The sequence below is a fragment of the Periplaneta americana genome, chromosome 4 (assembly GCF_040183065.1).
Source record: "Periplaneta americana isolate PAMFEO1 chromosome 4, P.americana_PAMFEO1_priV1, whole genome shotgun sequence".
NCBI lineage: Eukaryota > Metazoa > Arthropoda > Insecta > Blattodea > Blattidae > Periplaneta > Periplaneta americana.
Window position 1 is genome coordinate 48355158 of NC_091120.1, and position 26553 is coordinate 48381710.

General features: G+C 35.4%; 2 protein-coding genes across 2 annotated transcripts in view; one reads left to right on the forward strand and one right to left on the reverse strand.

Moving 5' to 3' along the window:
- The window catches only part of LOC138697788 (AN1-type zinc finger protein 2A-like), a 46046-nt gene extending 39304 nt beyond the window's left edge, over positions 1-6742 (forward strand). Inside the window, exon 7 of the mRNA XM_069823293.1 lies at positions 6392-6742. Coding sequence (XP_069679394.1) covers positions 6392-6486 — 95 coding nt within the window. The 3' untranslated portion in view covers positions 6487-6742. The remainder of the gene's footprint in view (positions 1-6391) is intronic.
- The window catches only part of LOC138697787 (malate synthase-like), a 38529-nt gene that overhangs the window by 7974 nt on the left and 4002 nt on the right, over positions 1-26553 (reverse strand). The window contains exons 2-9 of the mRNA XM_069823292.1: positions 22680-22844; positions 17519-17731; positions 13679-13846; positions 13386-13572; positions 11020-11160; positions 6829-6994; positions 1776-1884; positions 1389-1646 (exon numbers count right to left, since the gene is read on the reverse strand). Of these exons, the coding sequence (XP_069679393.1) occupies positions 1389-1646; positions 1776-1884; positions 6829-6994; positions 11020-11160; positions 13386-13572; positions 13679-13846; positions 17519-17731; positions 22680-22844 (1407 nt within the window). The remainder of the gene's footprint in view (positions 1-1388; positions 1647-1775; positions 1885-6828; positions 6995-11019; positions 11161-13385; positions 13573-13678; positions 13847-17518; positions 17732-22679; positions 22845-26553) is intronic.

The following is a 26553-nucleotide window of genomic DNA, read 5'->3' on the forward strand; positions in this document are numbered from 1 at the left end:
GGGGGGAGAGTGGGAGGTCCTGGGTACCGCATGTGCCTACTACCCTATGTTCAACACATAGGCCTTTTCAGGATTTCTTTCGTCAGCTATGGAGCAAGATCAGCCATGGACAAGTGAATGTATAGGCTGTCCCCTCACAAAACAAATTATGTCCTTCTCATCAATTCCTGTAACTAAACACTAATACCAGTGGTAGACTACAGTCTCTACTTGAGATTATCGACCTAATCGCGATTACGGTTATCATGTGTACACATCCATAAACTCTTTCCTCTATGGCAGTGTTTCTCAAACTTTTTCCACCACGAAACCCTTTTTAATCTAAAGTGTAACTGCGGAATCCTTGTAATATTTTATTAGTATTTAATAGTTAACAGACAAGTGAAAGCTAGTATCTCAATAATTCTGTTCAGTGGGACGAATGTATTTGCTTTTTAAGCCTGCAATCTGGTTTTATAGCGGAAAGTTGTTGTCTCATTTCTACTGTACTTCTGCATTTTGTCTTTTCGGTATTTTGTTTTAGTGAACACATACGCAGAGAATCCAGTGATGAAAGTGATAAGTATTATGGGTATTTTCCATTTTAGATGTTCATTAAACATATTGTTATTACGCATATTATTGGATTATTATTATTATTATTATTATTATTATTATTATTAGCATTATCATTATCGGTGGTTTCATGTTATTATTGATTTATGTTTTCGTAACATTTATATATTTTTATAGTATCCACTAAGTATAAAATAGCCACCGGAGTAGCCTGTCGACTAAGACGCTTGCCTATCGATTCAGAGTTGCACTCAGGCTTGATTCCCACTTGAGCTAATTATCTGGTTGGATTTTTTCCCGAGGTTTTCCCCAACCATAAGGCGAATGTCATGTAATGTTTGGCGAATCTCTGATCCCATTTCGCTATCATCAATCCCATCGATGCAAAATAACGTAGTAGTTGATACAATGTCGTTAAATAACCAAGTAAAAAAAAGGTATAAAATAAAATTTTAAATCATATAGGGCTCACGGAACCCCGGAACATACATTGAGAAATGCTGCTCTATGGTAATTCAGCAGTTGTCCAGACTGAACAAAGAGTGGCCTAGTGTGTACATACATTTTAGGAAATCTCCATCAGAGATACCTGGTTTTCGAAACCAGATTTCGTTACATAGTGTAACTCCCCAAATTGATCATGATGATGTGTGAGTACTGATCCCATACACTGACCGAAATTTCATGAGAAAATTTCTTCCTGAGCAACCAAAGCTGTGGGTTGTACTATTAGTGGCTAAATGCATATCCATGATTGAAAGATAGATTTTATAGTATGTGAATGGAAAGCATACTTAACAGTAAAGAGGAGACCACAGATGTATATTATTTACCTGATGTCTGATCCACTGCCATATCTGAGATCGTGATATTTCTGCAGTTGCTGAATCTTCCACTGCTCCACGGTGATAGAAATGACCTCGTCCTTGAAACCAGTTTAAAATAAATAAAATTGCTACGGTAATATTATGGATGAGGCCTGCATATGTCACTCCACCAGATGGCATCTGAAGAAGATCTTCAGCTGTGACTTGTATGTGTTTTAGAGTCACAGATAATTGATTTACTGGTGGTGCATTGTCTCTCCAGAGCTGAATGGCCACAAAAGAGAAAAGCACAGCACATTATATACCAGTACAGTGCAGAATAAAAAAATTACGTAAAATCTAACTACCGTACCAATATTTTTGCTGTATTAATGAATGGATGCTTGAACCTACCTTGTTGATGTGTGGAACAAGACGTAAGTCATAAACCATAAAACCGTCCACCCCTTCCTGAATTTCTTGTAGCTTTCCTCTGCATACCTTATCTACTACAGCAGCCTCACTATATAGAAAACAGATCTAGGTTATGAAAGGCATTTCCAAAACAGAAGACTTTCGTTATAAATTGTTATGTGAATGTATTCTACATTTAGTTTTACATAAGAGTAAATTATATTTATTACTATTATTATTATTATTATTATTATTATTATTATTATTATTATTATTATTAAACTTGAAACAAGGTGTTGTGAACTTTACTTAACTCACTTTGATATGGAGAAATTAAAATTCATGTAAGTTAATGATTGAAAACGTAATAACTATAATTAATTTAAGCATGTTTGGAACATATTAACATTTTATTTTATAACTGCGTGTAGTATTTTTTTCTTATAGTAATTAAAAAGAAGTTTGGCAGGTAATTAATTATAACTTTGTTGATTAGCTCTGGTTTAGGTTAGTAATACTCGTGTCCTTCTTCCACTAACCATGTTCTGATATACTTGAGCTAACAACAGACGTAATTTAATACGTATGAAAGATCGTTCAGTGTAAGAAACAATCTAATATTATAGGTTATGTTTAAGTTAGATTAGATTGGGTTGAGTTTGGAATAGACTATGTTATCAGTTGGTAGTTACTTTTGATTTCATCTGCAAACCATCATCAGTGTTGAGAAATGCCGTAATAACGCATTCCTTGACGTAAAGACTACTGTTAAAGGTGTTGTATGAAATTTAAGTTGTTCAAATATTTGTACTATTACAGTATATCTGATTCAATGCTTTTCATTCAAACTTATGCAGATGTACATTTTATATGCTGTTAGATATTAACTGGCCTATGTGCAATGACGTCTCCTAGCAAATTACCGAACCTTAGATTTTTAAAAGTACATTGCGTTCTACTTGATGTACCGGTACCTAATTTCAGTTGCATGGAAAAGTTAATAGTTGTAACATATGATGGAACATACGGTGCTGTCTGAAGGGAAAACTCATAAAATTTTGGTTGGCATCACCACAGGGAAAGGTGGTAGTGGTTTGCTGAAAGTTTAGATCATGATGCACCGACTCCTAAAAATATTGGGGAAATGGTATGACACACTTTTAGCAACTAGAAGTATGTTAAAGAAGCATGGTGGCAGCCATAAACTATTGGAGAAGATGCTGGATAATATTCGAGTAGCATTCGCTGGAAACACCCATAAGTCACTCATATTCCGACAACAACACTCATTGAATTACACATAGTCAGCTGAAACTCTGTGCGTATATTATGGCTAGTACAACAGCTACAGACAAGGGTGCACAAGTGCAATTTCCCAATGATATGGTTAACTATCTGGGTGCAAATGCCAATTTTTTCTCCAAGATTTTATTCTCTGATGAGGCAATTTTTCATGTGCCAAGAAAGGTGAATCATGATGATGTCAGCATCTAAGGCACAGAAAATCCACACACTTTAATTGAACACTTTCGGGATAGTCCTGCCTCAACATTTGGTGTACACATTCACAAAAAGAAATCATAATGCCCTTCATCTTTTTCGATGCAATTATTACTGGCATCACATGCCTCGACATGATTGAGCAGTTATTCCCCCATATTTAACAGCTAAAGTAAACACAGAACAACTATGAACATGGGGCGGGGCTAGACGCGGCTGCTATTCTGCAATCAGCCACTCAGATTGCTGCAATGTTCCTAGTTAACGACCACCCTAGCTCGCTGTGGTGAAGCCTTTGTATTTATTTCTTTATGCGCACAAAATTTATTAGGACTATTAGGACTATTTCGAAAATGTCATGAGAAAGAGCTTTTTTTATTGAAGATGACTGTCCAAACCCCATGTCTGTAACGATTAGCAGTTGGAGAGATAAGAGCAAGCTTTGAAGCTAATATGTATAAACACAAGGATCCCTGTTTTTTCAAACCAAAATATAACAGATAAGACTGCATTTTTCAGTTCTCAATCATAATTCACATCAGTGTGGTAGAAAGTATCGGTGAAAAACGTGTTCCGAGTTGTTGAAAAGTTCAGTTTCATAATGTCATTTAGCAAGCCTAGTACTAGTAAACTGCGTGGTAGTGACACTGCTCTCAAAGTTTTACATAAGGCAGGCCATAATTATGGTTTTTGTTGTATACAATGTTTTCAAGAAACTGTCAATTACAGAAGTGCGTGATATTACAAATTTCACTGAAAATCGAGAATTAACAGCATAAGCTTGCTGTATGAGTATGCATTCTATAATGAATATTTTTAGAGCGGGCAAAGAGTCAGCTAAAATCGGAGTTGTGAGCACTTTTAGGGCTCCCGGAAAACATCGCACAGTGCAGAAGCATGCAACCAATTTAGATGATTTTCAGAAATGTGTTTTACGCTGAACCATATTTGATTTGTATGATAAAAAGGGGGAATTTCCAATGGCCAAAAAATTGATTAGCTTACCTCACACACACAAAGACTCTCTCTTTATATTAGCATAGATAGAATAGATATAGATTATGTTAATGGTGATTAAGGTAGTGATGAATCATGGTATGTAAATTTCCAATCTGGCATTTGCGTTTGTCACTGAGGGAAACCATCAGATTGGTCGACCATGGAGTTTGAACCTGAATCCTCCCGAATTCGAATCTAGTGCTTTACCACTAGAGTCACGTTTCTTGGCTATTTCTTATTTATTACAGGTGTGTTTGACAAATATTTTTGTGTTACTGAATTTTTCTATTAGCCGGATATCTCGCAACATAGTAGTCTAGTTCACTGGTTATTGTCTTATATCACTCAAAGGTGCAGTATGAGACAGATATAGCAGCTACCATCGTCTCTGTCACTCTCGCTGTGTCTCTCTGGCAACAGTGTGCCTCAGTCAGTATTCAATTGGCTTATCCCTTGTTCATAGTTGTTCTGCGTTCACTATACAGCCTGATGTCCACTTTTAACAAGACAATGACCCCCTACTCCTATTTGCATAGAGAAATTTGCCATACTTTGGATAAATTTTTCATGGCCGTTGGATTGGTAGAGGAGGAGAGATTGCATTACGCCCAAGATCCCCTGATTGTACTCCCATACGATTTCTTTTTTTGCGTTATGTGAAAACAGGATTTACGCAACCATCTTGAGAATCTTCAGCAGTAGGCCTACATCATTGCAACCGTTACCAGCATGACTGCAGACATGTTGCAACACATATAGCAGGTGCTTGTCTACTGCCTTGATGTCATTCCGACAACTGTTAGAGCTCATATAGAGATGTGGTGATTTGTTGAAAGGATAAATAAATAATAGTTGGTGAATTTTACTTTCATGTAAAATCTGTGTTCTTTTTATTATGTTCTGAACCATTAACTTTTTACAAGCAATTAAAATTAGGTACCGTACATTTGATGAGAATACTCTTTATTATGTTCTCTTTTTAATAACTTTATTGGAGTACGATAAGTAACCAATTCTCGTACTGCTTATGGTAAAAAGTCACACTAGCAGTCTTAGTCAGAATGCTTTATCTCTTACAATGATTACAATTTAAGAGCTGATTGATAATATTTTGAAAACTTTAAATTCTAAATACACAAACTGTCAAAAACACAGAAATGGAAGATCTGTAAAGAATTGCAAACTTTTCTCGACAATTTATAAGGAATGCTCGTTCTTCCATCCTCACCAAACATAACATCACCTGAAAATTGAATGAGACTATAAGAGATGAGTGATAGCAATCTTTCCTTAGAAATGATCGTTTTCTGTTATAACAAAAGACACTGCGAGAAAATTTGTAAGTAAATATAGCCCTTCATTTTTGAAAATATTGATGTTGTCCGGAGAAAGAGAAAAAGAGAGATGGGACTTGTTCTGATGGCATGAATAAAATTACAAAAATAGCTGAGTATAAACTGTACGAATGCTGTTGGTTGAGGTATTAAACAGAATAGCATTAGGCCTACACCTGTAAACATTCTTATAAAGTCTCTTGTAAAGTAGAGAGATTTGTAAATTACATTGTCCTGGATTATCATGCATTAATTTTATTTGGTTAAATCAGTATTGTCCACACCTGTGGAGTAACGGTTAGCGAATCTGGTCGCGAAACCAGGTGGCCTGGGTTCGATTCCCGGTCATGGCAAGTTACCTGGTTGAGATTTTTCCGGGGTTTTCCCTCAACCCAATATGAGCAAATGCTGGGTAACTTTCGGTGCTGGACTCTGGACTCATTTCACCGGCATTATCATGTTCATCTCATTTAGATACTAAATAACCTAAGATGTTGATAAAGTGTCGTAAAATAACCTACTAAAATAAAAAAAATTACATCACTATTAGAGTCTAATTAGTATTTTGAGATAGTGTTTAGCCTGGAAGCTATTATCTGTTGGTCAAATGTTTTCTGGTGATTTAAATTTTTCATTATATCAAGACTGGTTTGATAATTGCTTTAAAAATATGATATAGGTCTACCGAAACCACAGCGACCCAAGAATTAAATGCGAACTACATAACAGAAATCTAGCCTAATCATAATTCTAACTATTTCATGCTTTCTTTCTTTCTTTCAGGTACTAGTATAATTTACTCTTCTTATGTGGGCAGAAGAGAAGGCAGCATCTGTGACGACTTTATGGGGATATTTTCTGCTCTTAATGGCCAATAATTAAAAACTATTTTGAATTAAAGATAATTACAATGACGGTCAGCAGCAAGAGTGTAGTTAAGTTCGTTTGAAAGAGCTATGAAGTGTGAAAAGAGTGAGCTACCAAAATTAATATCATCAATGCAGTACGAAATGTTTTTCACTTACAAAAATACTGCAGGACATGTAATTAGAAGTAACTGAATCACTGCATGAGTGAAAAGTGTAAATTCCTACAAGTGAATTAGATTGTTGCCTTGAATAAAACAGCATGTTTTTGAACACTATAAATTTTATTTGAGTTTTTGACGAAATTGAACGGTAACAGTCATTCTCGTGATGACAAGAGATACATTAACTTACCTCTCTGGATCATTCAAAGGCAAGAGAAGGGCTGCCATACCACCTGTGGCATATGCCCCACGCTGATGACATGTTTGGATAACCAGCTGCATGTAGCACTTCAGAAAGTGTCGCTCCATGTTGACATATTTGTTGCGATCAGGAAGAAGAAAAGTCTTATTGTCACCTGTATCATCACAAATTATTATTAATAAGGTAAGAAGATTACACTGTCATGTTTTATTAAATTAATTTATTGAATTGAATTGAATTGGAAGTGGGAGGAGAAATTTAAAAGGTACAGTACGCAAAACGCGTCCTTACAAGGGGTTCGGGGCTGAAAGAAACTATGTGAGCTCCAACCCTATTGGCCACTTGTCTCACTCCGGGTTACGCTGCTCCACTGAAGGAGCTCTAGAAAATGTTGAAGGGAAAAAACCGAAAATGGACTTAACCTTTTAATTTATGTATTTATTTACTTATATGTTGCAATTCATATTGGTTCTGCAACCAATTTCATTCTTTAAATTGTAAAGTTACTGGCATCAGTTTCAATGTCAATAACCTTAAGGAACCGTGCAGTTACACATCCCTTAACATGAAGAAGCTAGGTTTGATTTCGAGGTTTCATTCTTTTAGACAGATTGTCTTCATTAGGTATAATCCAGCTCTGAAATGGTGGTATTCACTCGTAAACCTATTTTCGTCTTCCTTACGGACGATCCTACTTTTGGGGGTAGAATGGGGGTGTATGGGTTAGTAAGAAATGGTTGTCGTGTTGTGAGATTGCCTCTCGAGCTATACTTGTTTTTTTTTAAAGATGGGACATGACAGATAAGTGGCCGAGCTTGGAACTACAGTGCCATGTTGCCAATATGGACTACCACGCTGCCAGCTGATGGAAGGTAGCAATTGTCATTAAGATGGCTGACGTTAAAACATTCATTGACAATTGACGCGAAGATAAGAAAACAATACAAAAATCGACAGAGAATCAAAGACGAAGCGTACCAATGCTAACATTGTGTGCACAATAAATGTCGCCAAGAGAGCTATTAAGCACTCACCACGTGCGAACTGTAAGTTTGGCAACTCAACCGTTGTTACCATAGCAACAGGTCTACCACGCTATGTGACATGCATGTCAGAGCTTACAACGATCCCAAAATATCCATGTAAACGCGTGTCGCATCTTGTCTAATGAAATTGGGGTTTGTTTAAATAAACTTGGACTTCAAAACATCTCTTCTGATTCACTTCTAGTGAAAAAATTGAGACAAGAGCTCAGGGAGCGAGCATTTCAATCTTGGTGCTCTTTAAATCAGAAAGGGAAAGGTGTCATCCTCTATAAGGAGTTCACTCCCGCCAATAAATGGATCTGACAACCTGATCGCCTCACTAGCAGTGAATGGAGACAAGCTCTTAAAATGACAGCTAATGTTTGTCCGCTGCGTGCTATACCAGGAAGGTCCTGAGACGAAAACCACCGTTGTCGTTGCGTCAGTGAGATTGAAACTCTTGGCCACATTTTGGGTGCCTGTCCTTTCAGCGAGACACTGTGGAACTCTAGACATCACAGAATCAGGTCCATGATTGCCGAAGCCTTGAGGAAGAAAGGTCTCACTGTGCATGAAGAAGTCCATGGCATCTCTCAAGAGGGATCCTGTCGGCGAATTGACATGCTTGCCATTCCACCAGGCTCCACATCAGCATACATTATCGACCCGACAGTAAGGTTCGAGGCACAGGAACAACAGCCCGCTGAAGTCTACTCAGAAAAATGCAGAATTTATGAGCCCACAGTTCCATTCTATTTGGAGAAATATCACCTCACCTCCATTGAAGTAGTTGGGCTAATGGTTGGCGCTAGGGGCACAATACCTCGCCTCTTTGTCAGTTTCTGCAAGAAGTTCCAGCTGAACAATGACTTCATTCGTGATGTTTCCCTTGCCACTATCAGAGGATCACTTGCCATTTTAAAATACCATCTGTACTTTGTTTCCTAAAAAGGGAGAATTTTGCTCGAATATCTAATCTGTTTGTTTACTATGTTTAGGCCTGTTATATGCATACTATTATCTTTCCTGTACTTAATTTTCCCTTTTGTTCCTTCCCCTCCTTTCTCTTTTGTGGTCTGTTTTTGTTTTCACTTAATATGTTTATTATGCTTTGTCCAATGAGGCAGTCCCGTCATTGGGAAAGCTGAAAGAGTGTCTTTCAATGTGTTCCGATCGCAATGCTCCTGTCATGTCCCATTTTTCAAAAAAACAAGTATATGTTACTATCTGACCGCAAAATATCAGCTTTTTAGTATTTTATTATATTAAGCTTAATATGATTTTGTAATTCTCAATTATTGCTCTTATAATATTTATTTCGTTTCACTAATGCTACACTAGTAAAACGAAATTTTACAATTTGTAATTACACGTCATATTTAGGAAAGTATGTTTTCTCTCATAGCTTCACAACACTTTCGCTCCAATCCATTTCTTTCTGACCATCTTCTGCTAGGACAAGAAGACTACCCCACCCCTAACTGTCCCTTCTTGTCGGTGTATTTATCTCGCGCAAGCATGTGCTATCAGTTTCGAAATTGAAAGCCTATATTATCGAAAAATTGAGTAGCTATTGGCAGTGAGTAGATAGTAAGTACTCATTCACCTAACAAAGTGCATTGAATGCACAAGATTATCTCGCATGTCACATACAGCATAGACATTCATATATGAAGGCAACACAGTTACTCCGTCCAAGTACATGCTGTTGTTTCTTAATGCATCATTCTGAATAAGTTTTCACACCTTACAGTTAGGATGGGCGTTCAATTTGTTTTATTATTATTTTTTTTTATTTGTGTATTTGCTGTGGAGATTTGTGTGCACAGTTTAAGGGAAGGTTGCGTCATGAGTCTATCAATAGTTGACATTTCCCTTTTATGAGGCATGGTTTTCAACATTTGGATCTGTTCTATACGGTACAGAGCTCTGCCTACCCACTCTTTCCAGGTACCCACACCCAGGCCAAATGTCAAAACAAAATGTACAGTTACGATAATTTTCAAGATATCATTCAAACATAAACCAGGGTCCATGTTGAATCTTTCGTACACTACTTTTAACACTTGAATATAAATAATTCATTAAATGGCGATCTTACTCGTGTTAATTACGTAAGCCGCACATGCTTACGTAATTAACACGAATAAGATCGCCATTTAATCAATTATTTATAAACCAGGGATTGGAAATGACAATTATTCAGCAGGCATTGATGTTTAACTCTTTTGGTACTAGTACAGTAGGACCCCAATTATCCGTCACCCTATTAACCGATTTGCAGATTATCCTACTGCCTCTCGCATTTTTTTCTTTTTGATACAGAAACATATGAAGCATTACTTTACGTTATATTAGTACGTATTTTTCTAGAGAGTGTTATTACATGCCTTTACACTTACAGAATTTGGTTTATTCAACTTCTATATAAAATGTACTCCACAATGTCAAAAGAAATGTGTTGTGCTAAGTATCGACAAAAATGCAAATAATTGAGCAGTTTGGAAAAAGAGAAACTGTGCTTCATCTCGCACCAGAATACGAGATTGGTGTTACAACTATGCGCGATTTAATAAAAAAAATCAAGGATAAAGTGTATACAGTACCGGTATGTAAATCTACAATATGAGACCTCTACTATTGCTACATTTTTTGTTGACAGCCACTGCAAGGAGTTCCTTTGCCCCTTGACAACCAGACTTGAATGAGTGAACTTCTGATCTACTACCTTGCATGTTAAACATAAGAGCACAGAGAAAATTACGACATTACAAATATTATTTCCTTAATTTACGAAAATATTTTATTATATGGATTATCCGATTTTTTCGATTAACCGTTCAGTCCACGCCCTTCATTACTACGGATAATAGAGGTTCTACTGTATCAACATGTCCTGTATAAACCAGAGAAGGAATATAGGTGACTGAGACTTTTCCCCTTTGTACTATCTCAATTCACGCTCTACTCGTTATCCCCTAAAATGCCTTAAAATATTTCTAACATAAATAATTTTTATCCCTCAATCTATCCCTTAAAATGCCTTAAAATAGTTCTGTAATAAACAATAAACATTTATCTGTGGTGCATTTAATAATAATTTTCCAATAGATGAATTTCTTGTAGGAAAGAAACCACTGCTTTCAATACTTGCCAAATTTGCAAATGATGGATGCTGCATAGTCCCAGATACCACAGTTTAATCCCAAGGAATGATCTTTCAGTGCATAGAGTATTTCTTCCATTTCATATGAAGATAAGATGTTTTCAATTAAAACACATGCTTTAATAGTTCCTGTAAAAATTAAAATATTAGAATAAAATGTAATCCAATAATTATAACTACCGGTACATTTTGATAATGCTCGTGTACCAAGGAATGATCTCTCAGTGCATAGAGTATTTCTTCCATTTCATATGAAGATAAGATGTTTTCAATTAAAACACATGCTTTAAAAGTTCCTGTAAAAATTAAAATAGTAGAATAAAATGTAATCCAATAATTATAACTACTGGTACATTTTGATAATGCTCGTGTACCAGAATTGTAGAACTTTCCTTCATTAATAACTTTGCTATCTTTCCATTGTAATTAGTCATAAACTTCATAATCTGAATTGTTAAGAAGAAATAGAAAGAAATCATTGCCAAGAGTTCAACAAGTTTACGAAATGATGTATTAAAGATCAAATATCTTAGTATATACAGTTGTATTTGAAATGTTCGTAGCTTATTATGTTGAATGATAATGTTTTGCGTATATTAAAATATTTAAAGCGGAATTCAGAGCATAAAATTGAAAGTGCGATAGTCAGCACCATCTTTCATAAGCATGTCATTATAGGTACTGTATAGGCTATTCAATGTTGATGAGTTACTTTTTCATATACCGTACCGGTACTGCATTATTAAATTATTTCATAATATAATCCTAAAGATGGATAATAGTTTCCTAGTACAAATGTTTAGGCTTATTGAAAAAGATGTTTAGCCTATACTCCATAGATGAGGAGGAAAATCTTTGAATAAACACTTCTGTTTGGTTAGTAATCTAGCAAAGGAAGTTGAGAGCCACCATCTTCCACTGGCACTGATTGTTAAAACTAAACTCCATGTGCTACAATGACCAGAGAGGTTAGTGATTTGTAAATATCATTTTGTGTTTGTACACAATATCTACTATGCATAATAACATTATTTAATATAGATGAAGAGAAAGGGGACGATTGTAATAGTGACAGTGATGGTTGCTAAGTTATGCCCATAAAGATCTTCTGAACTCTTGTAATCTGGTTGTGTAAGTAATTCCATTTATCAGGTGGAGGTACAGCTAAGATGAATTCAATAATCCAGATTACAGAATAATTAAAGTTGAATTTTTACGTGTAGTAAACCTATTACACGAATATCTTCGCTTTACTTCCCTTCTAAAGGCTTTTATATTACTCTTAAAAATCTACTGCTGGCTGATTTTAACTCCTATACCTAGGATCTAATGAAAAGAATGGCAACCTAAAATATAAAACTGAGGACGACCTATAGTGTTCATTACGATGTTGATGACAACTTATAAAAATGTACGTTTTGAGGTTACCGGTACCATATTGAAAATTATATGTACCGGTATTGTCAGTGACACAGTTCATCTGCCCTAGAAAGAATGCGGAGTTGGGGTAGTACATAGTTTCGCACTAGTAGTGGATGGAGTCAAAGTTAGAAATACAATGTAGCATGCATTATAAAAACATTGATTTACCAATTCCGCACCACGTTACTATGGAGTACACTACACATGAAAGTTATATTGCTACGTCTTAACTTTGAATATATATTTACACCAGCAATTCTATTAAGCAAACGTTCACCTTCGTCTTCCAAGTACAAATGAAGAGACAGAAATGTTTTTTTGGAGAAAATAGAAAGGGGATTAAGCAGAGGGTATTCACACCAAAAGTACCGTTAGCCAGCCGCTTGCTCCAAAGTTAGCCTCACACCTCTCTAAACAACACCCTTAACTTCCTCAAGGTTCAGGGCAGATGAGCTGTGTCATTGACAGTAGCTAATGATGCCACAATAGTGACAAAAACGTTCATACAAACATGTAAAATATGTAATATAAAGAGTTTTGCTCTATGAAATAATATGATAAAGTGAGTGACGGAAATATAACAAAACATTTATTTGAAATTTTTTATAAGAAGGATAGAGTTTTAATTATAAAACTGACAGCTCGTATGAGATTTGTGATAGACAAATGCTATGTGACTGGTTTCGTTTCAGTACTCCAGTTTTTTTTTTATCTCTAACATTTCACCATTGCTTTATTTTTCACTTTTTACACATATTCTTAATTTCATGTACTGTATTGAATGATTATGACAGTGACTACGATACTAATTAAAGCAATAATAAATTAGTAGCCTATATTTCTTTTTATAAATTCGTGAAATTGTTTGTGTGAACGATATCAATTTATTAAACTGTGTGAGCGTGTAAATGTTTTAAATTCACATTTCATACCGTGAGGAATACTTAATTTCTCCTGCGCCCATACGAAGATTTGGTTCCAAAGCTGAGCTTCATTTACCCCTTCAACTTTGGAAAGATAGAAGAAAGGTCCACTTTGGGCTTTAAAAAGTGCTTGAGCATTGTGAAACATTAGTAGTCCGAAGTCAAAGAGAGGACCAGGTACTTCCTTTCCATTTACCTATTCGAGCAAAGACATTATTTCACAGTTATTTCACTAAGATATTTCATTATTTCATTATCGTCTTCATGTATTACTTCTTTGTGAGTAATTTGGAGTAACTTGCCAACATGTTGTGTTCCACCATGTTCCATGCTCTTGGTCTTAACATAAGTACAGGTGCTGAGTCAATTGTAGGGACTGCAGGAATAAGATTGTGTACAGCTCTGTAAACATTGTACAAGCCAATAATTTGATTCCTCCAAGTAGGACAATGCCCATCGTCAAAATCCACCTGAAATTGAAAATATTTTTTCAGTCAACATTTTATTATTCGTCTTTAGAAATAATTTCATACAGAAATATTTTTAACTTAAATTTCTTATTCAAATAAAATATCACTACTATTGCTATCATTACTCCTCCAGATTACTATTATTGTTGTAATTACAGTAGAGCCCCGATTATCCATCACTGTAGGCCTATTAACTGATCGGCAGAATATCTGACTGTTTTCTTCTGGCTTTTTTTTTTTTTTAAGTAGAAGGAAATACAAAGTCCTGTACACTTAGCGGCAAAAAGAATGGGCCGGCTGACAATTTCTAAGTTCCAGAGACATATATTGCGCATGCTCGTCTCGTCAATGCCCTAGTTCACTAGGTAACACATAATTAAACCATTTAAATTCGCTGTATTTTGTTTAAGAGGCTAAAATATGTAATAAAATCGAATGGCGGGTTGATTCTAGATACATCAGGGCCCTTGAAAAGTGAAATAATAATAAAATTGATAAATACAAAATCGACCGGAGCGAATATGAACAGGAAAACCATGTATTATGTCGAACTGATATAAACAGTTGCAGTAGCATAAGTTGTTACGGCATTGGTATATTGAACAAGTTAGTAGTAATAGCTCAAGGTTCTTCCCCAATCTTCTTTTTTTATTACAAATTTGCCATCATATGTGTCTCGCAAAGCTATAATTATGTGGCGATATATCTTAGAATATGCTTAAACTCTAATAATAATAAACCTCCCTCTCTCTTTCAAGCAATACTGCTACCGGTATCTGTTAATATAACGTTCTGTTTCGTCATTACGCTTGAAGATGGCACAGAAACAATAACTCATTGCCCTAGTTCGCATAGGTTATTCTGCGTAAGCTACTCTCCAACAGGACTTCGATTGGAGAAATGTCATTTTCTCCGACCAGGTAATTGTCTCCAGTAACATTCTGTGTATGCTACTCTCTGACAGGACTTCGATTGGAGAAATGTCATTTTCTCCGACGAGGTAATTGTCTCCAATAGCAATGATAGTACTGCCCTAGTTTATTGTATGAATCACCACCGATACGCTTCGCATGAGGGTCGCGTGATGGGGGTGGATGTCATACGATGTGGCAGGACTTCTGGAACGCATCCATGGTCTGTTTATGGCAGAAGTCTACGAACACATTTTGGCAAATGTAATGATCCCTTCCGCCCGAAAACGATATCCAGAAGGAACACTTTTCTTCCAGCAGGATAATCATCCGATACACACCGCCAACCGGATTCAAAGATGGCTTACGAGGAGGCGTGATGTCGACCCAGTCGACTGGCCTCCAAATTCACCAGATATGAATCCGTTTCAAAATTTGTGGGCTGCAGTCAAAAGGATCCTACGCTCTAATTGGGCAGAACAACCACCCGTTTGGACACCTGAGGAATTGTGGGACAGAGTTCTAGATGCAAGGGAGAAGAGGGCCAAGAATTTAGACCTGTTTCATAATCTTGTGGACTCCATGCCGCGCAGAATGAGGGCAGTTGTTGACGCAGGTGGTTTGTGGACGAGATGCTAGTCCCCACCACAGCCTTGTTTTGTTAATATATTAACAAATTGTTTGTTTTTGTTAATTTAATTATTTATTTCTGTTTGATATGCGTCCGTTTTTTTAGGATGTGAAACAAGTATTTTTGTTTATACAGACCAGGTCTCACCTATTAATAGCCCACAGGTGATGGGCAATAATATTTTTACAAGGCAGGCATAACGAAGTTTGTTAACAAATGCCATTTCACATTTAAACTAATAAATTAAGTAAAAGTTAAAATAAAAAAAAAATAATAATTTTACCATACCAGGAGGCGAACTCAGAACCTCTGGCACGGATGTCAGACTTCTTACCACTGGGCCACACACTGCTCGTAAGGTTTATTACATTATAGACGGACGACTTTCAATGAAGAGAGACCACAGCAACGCCTTGCAGTGGGTTATGTTTACACCAGTGAACCGCGCGATAGAACTTAGCATTTCTATCGACCAAGAGTCGGCCCATTCTTTTTGCCGTTAAGTGTACATTATGTTAGTATGTATTTTTTCTAAAGAGGGGTATTACAAGCCTTTACCATTACACAGTATGTACTGAAAATGTTTCCGCTGCTGACAACAGAAATAATTATTTGTGGGAGGGGGTGTTTTTCCCAACATGTAAAATAGTCACTACCTACTTTCAAAGAAATGACTCCAAGAAATTCCACACAATTCCAAATCTGTGCCCATTAAGTCTTTAGGCCTATCATTATTCGAGTGACCATACTGTGTAACTTCTAAAATGTCCTTCATGAATGTCAAAAAAAAGTGTTGTGCACAGTATTGAAAAAAAACTGCAAATAATTTAGAGATTTGTGAAAGGAGAAACTGTGGGTCATCTCTCATCAGAATATGAGATTGGCATTGCAGTGTGCGCGATTTGATGAAAACAAGGATATAATGTATATAATGTATGAATAGGTACCGGTATGTAAACCTACAACATGAGATCTCTACTATTCCTATATCTGCAGCAGTAGCAGAAGAAGAAGAAAAAAAAAAGAATGCGGAGAGAAAAAATCTGGAAAGAATAAAAATAAATAACTCTCAAACGTATTTATTTCACCAGTAGTCCCATAGGAATGTAGGTGTATTAGGTATATTTTAATACAGTAGAGCCTCTATTATCCATGGTTATGAAGGGGGTGGACTGAACGGTTAATCGAAAAGGTCGGATAATCCGTACTACAAAATATTTTCTTGGATTAAGAGCATAATAGTTTCGTAATTTGAAACTCCCACTATACTGCAACCACTGGTGTCTTCATACTACACACTACACTATATAGTATGCGGTTATAACTAATGAAAACATAAAAACAGTGGAATACAGTAATATGTAGCATTTTATTCTTGTTTCATTTTACTAAATCGTGCACATTTCTACTGCCAATCTTATATTCTTATGCGTGATGAGCCACGGTTTTTCCTTTCTCAAACCTCTAACACGTTTTCTTTTGACATTTTGCAGAGAATGATTAAATTATGCACGAGTTTTCAATTGTGTGGACGTTCTTGGAGTCATTTCTTTGAAAAGAGATAGTGACTATTTTACTACAAGTTGTGAAAAACACCCCCTCCTAAAAGTGTTTCTACTACCAGTAATGGTAGCATTCCTATTACATACTATTTAACGGTAAAGACTGGTAATGACCTCTGTAGAAAAAATGCGTACTAAGATAGACTAAATATTGTACTTCGTATTTTTCTGCAAAAAAAAAAAAAAAAAAAAAAAACAAGAGAAAGATAGTCGGATAATCCACCAATCAGTTAATAGCGTGACGAATAATCGAGGTTCTACTGTATTTCAATTTTGTATACCAACATACTGGTACATTAGTCATTGTAGTATGACTGTAATGTGTGTGTATTTTTATGGAGTGAAATTATGTAAGAATGAGGGCATGTTTATCTATCCAGGCTACGAGATAAAAGAAAACTATTTTAACTTTTGAAGCACTGTAAATGTAGATAAGCCACAACTATTTTAACATTTGAAGCACTGTAAATGGAGATAAGCCACATCTGAATACACGTTAAGGTTATCTTTTATATTTCCTCTCTTATTTGACCTTATCAAATACACTTAAAAGTAATCAGATTTTTACCTGAATTCCTTGTACGTCTGCCAATAATGACTGAGTAAAATGTTCAATGTTAGTTGGACTAACATCTCCCAAATCTAAATGGCGATTTCGTAACTTCTTAGGCACTTGTGCCACTTTCCAATACTTGTTTGTTCGAACTGCTGAGTCCATAAATTGAGGTTTTTCCCATGTTCGCCTTAAGTTGCATTTCCTGTTCAGTCGATACCAATGGAGCTTTAAAGAAAATACAAATGACTATTATAAACACGAATATTGTTGGAATACAGCTGTGAATTGTGACATTCGACAATTACCTAGCTATATGACTTAAAACTTTCTTAGTTGAAATGTTAAAAACTTTTAACGTTCCTGTTTCAACTAAGAAAGATTTAAGTTATTCTTGAGAGATCACTAAACTGCGCTTTTCTTCAAGTGTGTCATTCTGTATTGTGAGGTAACTATATACTGTATTTATTTCTTAAATATTGTTAAAGTGTTTATTTGCGTGATAATTAAACTATAGGCCTACATACACATTAGGGCAAAGAGTGTTTATGTATGATCAAGCAAAACAAGAACTGGCTAGAGAACCTACGAAGATGATTTTTAAGAAAATATTCGGGAAACGATGCCCCACAGAGACACTTGAAAATCTTGTGATGAAGTTCAGGTAGGATTAATGTTAGGCAAAAACTTCAACAGAAACTCCATCCTACTTACCGAAGAGAAAATTCTAAGCTAATTCACAAAACTCCTTTACATAACATAAAACTGATGTATGATGTGCTGTAAATACCCAAATAATAAAGGCTGGTTCACAAACCGGGAATGGAAACGAGTACGAGAACAAAAGTATTGTTAAAATAAATGTATTTAAATGTGAGCATTGAGAAAACATTTAATTCCTACAGAATTTTCTGTACTGGTAATTAAACATTATATAATCTTATTGCGCGTCTAATAATTAAGCCAGTGGCGGCTCCTGCATATTTCTTAAGAGGAGGAAATGACACTTTCTTGAATGAAACATGCTACAAATTAGCCTGCATGCATGCATGTAAGACCAGGTAGTGTTGGGGTTGGCCTTCCCTTTTGTATAGCAATAATCTGTTCTTGTAAACTGAGTTTCCTAAATTTTCCAAAATATATTATGTTTTCACTTCCATTCATTGTTGAATAATTGCACAAATTAACAATTACAAGGAAATTCACAACCTCGTAGCATTTTTCGAGCACACTACAGCATCACAAGTGTTGGAAGAGACTAGCTACTAGCACGTAACCGGAACCGTTTTACGGAAATGGAAATGGGAATGGGAAATAATCTGAGGAAAGCGAGAACACTGCATCCACCCACGTGGTCTGTGTTGCCACATGTACATTTTACAAGTTCAGTATCACATGCTTTTGAAGAATGTCAGTTCTTCTAAAGTCATACTATCATTATTGTTCAAAGCTGCCGGTGGCCGATTAATTTTTTATGTTAAAATAATGTAGTTTGGAGTACCTACTTTCAATTTCAAATATATTTGTACAAAACTGACAACTTGGCTGTTGCCCTGTCTAGTATACAATGAATAGAAGTGAATTTCAGGGGTCAACTACGTAGAACTACTTCCTCTTTGTTTTACATAAACCCGACTTTAACTTTCAAATATCCACGAAAGTTTCAAACCATGAATAGTAGCCTATATAAAGTGCAATGAATAATATTTTTGATTTATAATTAAAAATAAGTTTACATGGTGTCTTTCATAGCATTGTGTTAAAACTGTTTTTGTTGTGTCTCCTCCTAGATGTGTTATAGCGTGGTTGAATGCAGCATCGTTAGATGGCAGCGGTAGCGAGCTTGCTGCACGACCAGTCGGTTTCTATTTCCCGCCCATGACTGATTCAGAGGAGGATCTCCTCCCTCTCCATTCATTTACTTGCTTTAAAACTCTGCTTCTTTCTCTGGCCGCTAGTGCGCTGTTGTCTATGTGTGTTAACCGCAGTAGATGAGGAATGGAGTGCCTTTCCTCTACACAGACAATCTCGCATCTTTCTCACAGTTTTCTAGCAGCACATGAGCGCACGTCGTTTAAAATTCTGTGAACTTAAAAATTGTCGAATCTTCCTCGAATTTTAAGGCACATATTTTATTTGGTATTTACTTTCAAAAGAAAAAAATGTGAGGAGGACGTTCCTCCCTTCCCTCCTCCGAGGAACCGCCACTGAATTAAGCATTAACTTAGGCTTATATAATTATATACCGATAGTATGTCTATTATACGTATATTATAGTGGTTACTGTCGTACTGCTCTGGATAGAGCAATATCTGTTTTGCGGGTCATTTGTGTAATTAATAATAATGATAAAGTGTCGAGTTTTCATTCTATGTTGTTTCTTTTATTTGGTGGAACCACAAGGTCAGTGCTCTTGGCTACATGGGAGCCGTTGGCAGTAGAAAGTCAGGGAAATAATAGCGCTGTATAAATATAGGCCCCTATGTGTCTCATTTTTTTACAACTTGACATTTCAAGTAGTAAATATTCTAGGCAACATTAGGTTAGATTAGATTGTTTATGATCATTCCTTGCAAGAAGGACATAATGGCCTACCAGTACTAACTAATTCTAAAAATGTTTCAATATCTGTGTATGCACTAAATGTCACAACAAAATATAATCATTAGGGTGTATCGAAAAAAAACTGAAGAACATTTTTTCTGAAATCAAAAATTTAAGGATTCGCAAAAGTTGCATTATGGTGCCAACATTTCGTACAAAAAGCACTTTTAACCGAACTGCAGCATATAATTTTGTTATTTTTCATAATTATTTGGTGCATGGCCAATGGAGCTTAAATCACTTCTTTCTTACAATTTTTAGTTTCTGAAAAGCTATTAAAAAGAAAAACTTAAGTTTTCATTTGGTAATACGGACTTGTGTCTGGGTAGAACACAAATCATAATACACTAAATTATGATCAATTTGCCATAAGTCTTATTTTCTAACATTTTGTCAGTATTAACGGTTTATGTCGACATATGCCCTTAATATGATATGTATGCCTCTGTAATTCACTAACAGGTGCCAACACTGTATTCATAAGGAAGATTGTAAGATTTATATTTCCACTGTTGTTACATTCTAGAATATGAAAGAATAGCATTAACGAGTTATCATACTGAAAGCGTTGGAGAAATTCAGTGCATTCAATATCCTTTATATATATATATATATATATATATATATATATATATATATATATATATATATATATATATTGTTGTTATTATTTTTGTGAGAAGTGAAATTCGAAGAAAATTTTATTGCAGTAGACAAAAATAACCCATATGGATCCAGTTGTACCTTTGTAGTAAATAAATATCAGTCACTAAAATCATGATTTTAATTTGATTGTAATCTGTAGAGTGAGTCAATTTGCCTATTTTATATTAAAAATAGAAATACCTACAGAAAATACTCCTATTAAAAACATTTACCTACCTTTATCAATGTAAGCTTGCTTTTGTACAAAAAGAACCATTTTCTCTCTACTAATAGAACATTTAACAACACTTTCAGTAACTCGTTAATGCGATTCCATGTCACTTGGTATACAAAAACTGGCATATGGACATTTGACATACTCAATTTTAGCATACTTTATTTTTACCTACTAGTCTTTCACCTACTCATGTTTAGCCTATCTAAATTTGTTGTACGGCATTTCGTATACCTACTCAATTTAGCCTACTGCAGTTTTTATAAGAAAACACTTTCAGTACAGTACAGTATTATATTATTAATTTTAAGAGAAACTTCCATATGGTACCGGGACTCGAATCTGGGTCTCCTGATTGGTACTCATATCCATTGAAATTGCGGAACAATTTCCATAGGATATTAATAATAACATTCTTCACTTTCAGTGTTGCAATGAAGCCATGGTTACCTTAATTTGGTAAATTTTCCAGTATATTAGTTGTTTTCTACTAATCTTCTCTAAAATGGCGTGTGAATTGATACATATTTCTAGATCCGGTTTCCAGTTGTCTTATGCAAGGAATTTGTATTATAAACAAAGAACGAACAATAATAAAGAACGCACATTGGATGCAGGGAGAAGGATAAAGGGTCCACAGAGAAAGCATTACACCAGAGTAAGTAGGCGGCTAAAGAATATTTTACTGAATGATCAACAATACAAGCAAAATAACAGAATTCTAGATTATTTAAGTGCTTGTGGTTAATACTACTACAGTACCTGTATTTCGCACCATATTAAATCATCCTATGTCTGTTTGTTAAGGTATACGAAACTTAAAGTATACCAGATTTTTGTGAATGAAAATGTAGCATGCCAAATAAACGTATTCCAAATATATCTAACACAATTTTGAGTATGTCAAATGTCCGTATTCCAATTTTCGTATGCCAAATGACTTGAAATGCGTTAATGCTATTCTTTCATACTGTAGAGTGTAACAACAGTGGAAATATAAATCTTACAAACGTCCTCATTAATACAATGTTTGCACCTATTAGTTTAAGTACAATGGCATAAAAATCGTAAGTGGTCAACATAACATTTCTGCAGTAGGCCTACATCATTATAGTGATAATACTAAGGGCATATGTCAACACAAACCGTTAATACCGACAAAATGTTAGAAAATAAGACTTAAGCCAAATTATTGTACTGTATTATGTATGATTTGTATTCCACCCAGACACAAGTCTGTAATACCAAATGAAAACTTAAGTTTTTCTTTTTAATAGCTTTACAGAAACTAACAATTGTAAAAAAAGAAGAAGAAGAAGAAGAAGAAGAAGAAGAAGAAGTGACTTAAGCCCCATTGACCATGCACCAAAGAATTATGAAAATAAAAATAAATAAATAAATAAAAATTTTACTTCATACAATAACCTTTAGACCTCCTGCGACTTGGTGAAAAATGTAATCAGAGATCTAGTTTTTTACTACTTATAGTAGAGACTACAAGATAACTTTTGTACACCCTTACGTTTTGAATTTCGGATTTTTTTTTTTCGATACGCCTTAATAACCATGGAACATTAAATGAATAACTTATACTTAAACTGATAAGAAAGATTAATTTATTTGTGATGGTATTCAGTCATTATATTTAAGCGAGACTGCAAATAACAGTTTTACGTCTTCTTATTACTTCACCTCGTCCACTTGTTTGTCGAAGGTTTCTACAAGCTCTGCCACGAACTGCACGGCACTGGGAGTAAGCAGGATTTCATATACTTCCTCCAGTCCTTTTGGTGGGGCTTCAACATGTACAACTGGAGTCACTTTTCCATAGGATACGGATGTTGGATTCAAGTTTACCTGCAAATGTGAGTAAAATTACTTATGTTAAAGTCGTTGATTCATTGGATTAAAAATATAAATAGTGACTGTCTCATCTGTTTTTCTCGTCATGTTTCTGTTTAAGTTACGTAAGTGAGATGGAGATTCACGTTATTGTGTTTGTACACTGTATAGTTAGTATAATCTTATAAAGTATTTCTGAATAAAATATCTCCTGGCATCTAGAGGCGAATGAAAATGTTCTTAAATTTTATGATTACCAGTATAAATAGTGTTGCCAACTGCTTAGTTTTCGCCTGGACATTTCGGTTTTAATTTCTATTTTTCGGCATCTGGTTGGATAATTTTATTCGTCCAGACGAGATTTGTCCAGTTTTTCGACAAAATACATTGTATTTAGGTAATTTTGTCGTTATACAAGATTTTAAAGCTATTCTGTCTTTTGAAAAGTACATTCTTATGCAGATAATGATAAGAAAAATCATTCCATATTTAAATGACTCTAATAGAAAGTTGCAGTTTTGTTGATACGCCCATCTGTATGATGTCCTCGATATTTTGTCCCATTCCTTCGGAAGTTCTGGATGGAAGCAGAAGTTATGTTATGATTAATTTGAAGGGTTTCTAAACTTTGTCAGCAGTGCTAGAAAGTAATGATGAAACTTGAAAATGTCCCTGTGATGTGGAACTTGGAGTGTGATGATACGAACGGTCGTTTTACTTCTTTCAGACTTTTGAAGTATTTTAATAGTGTGTAATAGCTTGATAACCCCAAGGTCTCTATTTGAACGATCAACAGTCTTGCAGTGTTTGCTCTTCTAAGATTGTGTGTTGCTGTCATGTGCATTAATTTGAGTGCTGTGATTAATTCATTTTTGAAAGCACGTGCGTTACAAATTTAGGCTCATTAATTTTACTGTTTATAGTATTTTACACTTCTATTGAGTATCAAATGTACTTTTAAAGTCATATTCTTTCTTATTCTTCTTTTTATCATCGTCATCGTCATCATAATCATCATCATCATCATCATCATCATCATCATCATCATGCTTTACCGTTCAAACTCGCAGCATGTACAGTTTCAAAGCACCACTTTTATGGTTTTATAAATTATATAGAGCGGAAAGGAACGTATTATGTTTCTTCTCTCATGATGTCAGAAATATAATGAACATAAAATACAATAGACTCTCGCTAATTTTGACCTCAGTAATCCGACCTCTCAACTTTCCAGTCTCCTTCTAGTATATTTTGTATCACTTCTACTGTAATAGTGTTTTGGAGAATTTGCACCGGTATGGTACCATTGTGTTATACTGTATTACACACATATACAGGGTGGAAGGGGACTGATGCACCAACATTTAAGATGTAATTCTACATGTTAAATATAACAAAACTTTTATTACACTTTTCCTTTGATAAAGCACCGTTAAGCAGGAAAAAAAAAAATCTTTGCCCAATGTTTGCAGCATTCTATTGCGATAATGGCCCGAGAAAAAAGGCTGATTGCTATACAAACAGATAGGTAAAAATAATAATCTGAACAGTTAATGTATTGAATATATATATATATTTTTTCAAATTAAACATTTAGCCATGAATTTAAATTGAATAACTGCGAAAACCGTTAAAATAAATCTTGCAACGCAGGGCACTGTAGCACGTCACCAACTGAGTACAGCAGAGGGATAGGGAGGTAAGGAGTGCACACCGTGCTTGCTAGAGTATCCGTGTTGTTGCTATCTAAGGCATCCAACAAGGAAAACTCAGTGCGCAGAAACCAGCGAGCGTTACTGTCTCGTGCAGATGACGTATGCTCCCGTTTCCAGCATGCTCTCACGCCTACTGCATGCGCGCCGCGAGGAATCTGAGCTGAGTTTTGCTTGTAGGATACCTATAAATGCTTCATATAAACATAACGATTTCCTCCAAAACGGTGAATGTTCGAGAAAAACTTATTTAGATTTTGATAATCTCTCCTCATAATCTATTAGGGTCTACCAGTTTCATTTTGGTGCAACAATTATCATCCACTCTGTATACTTATATAGGTATACACTAGAGATGAACAAAACTAACTGCCGCTCTCGCTCGCTGTGTTCGTTGCATTTGTTTTTTGGTTCTCGTCTCGTATCGTCTCGTCATTCTCATGCGCTTCGAGTCTCGCTCATCATTCTCGAAATAGCATTTGGTCGGCGTGGAAAGATTTCGTAACTTTGAATGACATACATCATTGAAATAAATAACATTATAAATGTTTAAATGAGACAAAAAGACATCCCAGTAGTGGAAAGTTACCTGGTTGAGGTTTTTTCCGTGGTTTTCCCTCAACCTATTATGAGCAAATGCTGGGTAACTGTCGGCGCTGGACCCCGGACTCATTTCACCGGCATTATCACCTTCACTTCATTCAGACGCTAAATAATCTGAGATGTTGATACAGCGTCGTAAAATAACCCACAAAAAAAGACAAAAGAGAACAGTATCTTAGGCATCAAAATGTTCTGGTTCTATTATATGATATTACCTATGGTTAAATAAATAGAAAAAAGACAATTCTCAAATAAATTTGCATTTCTAAGAAACATAAAACATAACGTTAATATCTTTTTTACTTGAGATTGCACACTTGATCTCAAACATATGAAAAGAAAATTCCTAGCCTTTTAATAAGGGCCTAGTAATTAAACAAAACTGGGGAACGGATTACTATAGGCTACACTGAAAGGTAGAGATGATGTTTCAAATAGGCTACTTGATTGTTTATACATATATAACAGTTGCCAAAGTAGATAAAAGTTCAGTCAGGTATGGACAACTGTGGCGATTCAAGGCTGCTTGACGTTCGGGACTTCGGGAGTGATCAATCTCGAAGTCTCGAAACACTCACAAGCAGTCTTTACGTCAACGACGCGACGTATACAACATTGTTGTGCGGGTTTTCGGCTTTGCGGGCGCTTTCTCGATCGTTGTTCATCTCTAGTATACACGCGATAGCTACGGGTGGAACGTTCTAGAATCGATTTAGAAGTGCAAGTGGAGTTGTTGGCGCAGCTTATATCATTAAATTTAATGACATTTTAAGCACTCTGAGTAATCCGACACTCTCTCTAATCTGGCACCTCTCTGTGCAAGGAATGGCTAGAGTAGCAAGACTACTACGTAACATTTTGTTCCTTTGCGAACAATTTTCGAAAAATGCAACTTCTGTGTGAACATTTTTATTGCGGATTGTATGAAATTGTCTAAACAGATAGTTTCTTTTTGTAGTGCAGTGTAGACTAAGCTATTTATGACCATGCTTTAGTAGTAATTTAGCCATAAGAAATACAGGTTTCGATTAATCATCTAAAAGGAATTACAAACTTCACTCTTAAACTGTAGTAACGTGGCCATGAAAAGCCGGCAACACTGCATACAGAGTACCTCAAGTAGAATTACACTACCGGTCAAAAGTTTTCGATCAGCTATGAAAACAACTATATACTTTATTTCAATGTTAAAACGCATCGGAAAAAATAAATAGACCAACAAAATCAATATTTTCTCTCTCTAGCACTATGATATGATAAAATATTCAAAACGAAATCCCTGTTTTAACCACAAATTCATAGTTGTGATCGAAAACTTTTGACCGGTGGTGTACACACTCTCTGCAAGTCAGTAAAACAAAGGAGTATGTACTGCTATTTGAATCGCTCCATACAGAAAGGGCTTTAGT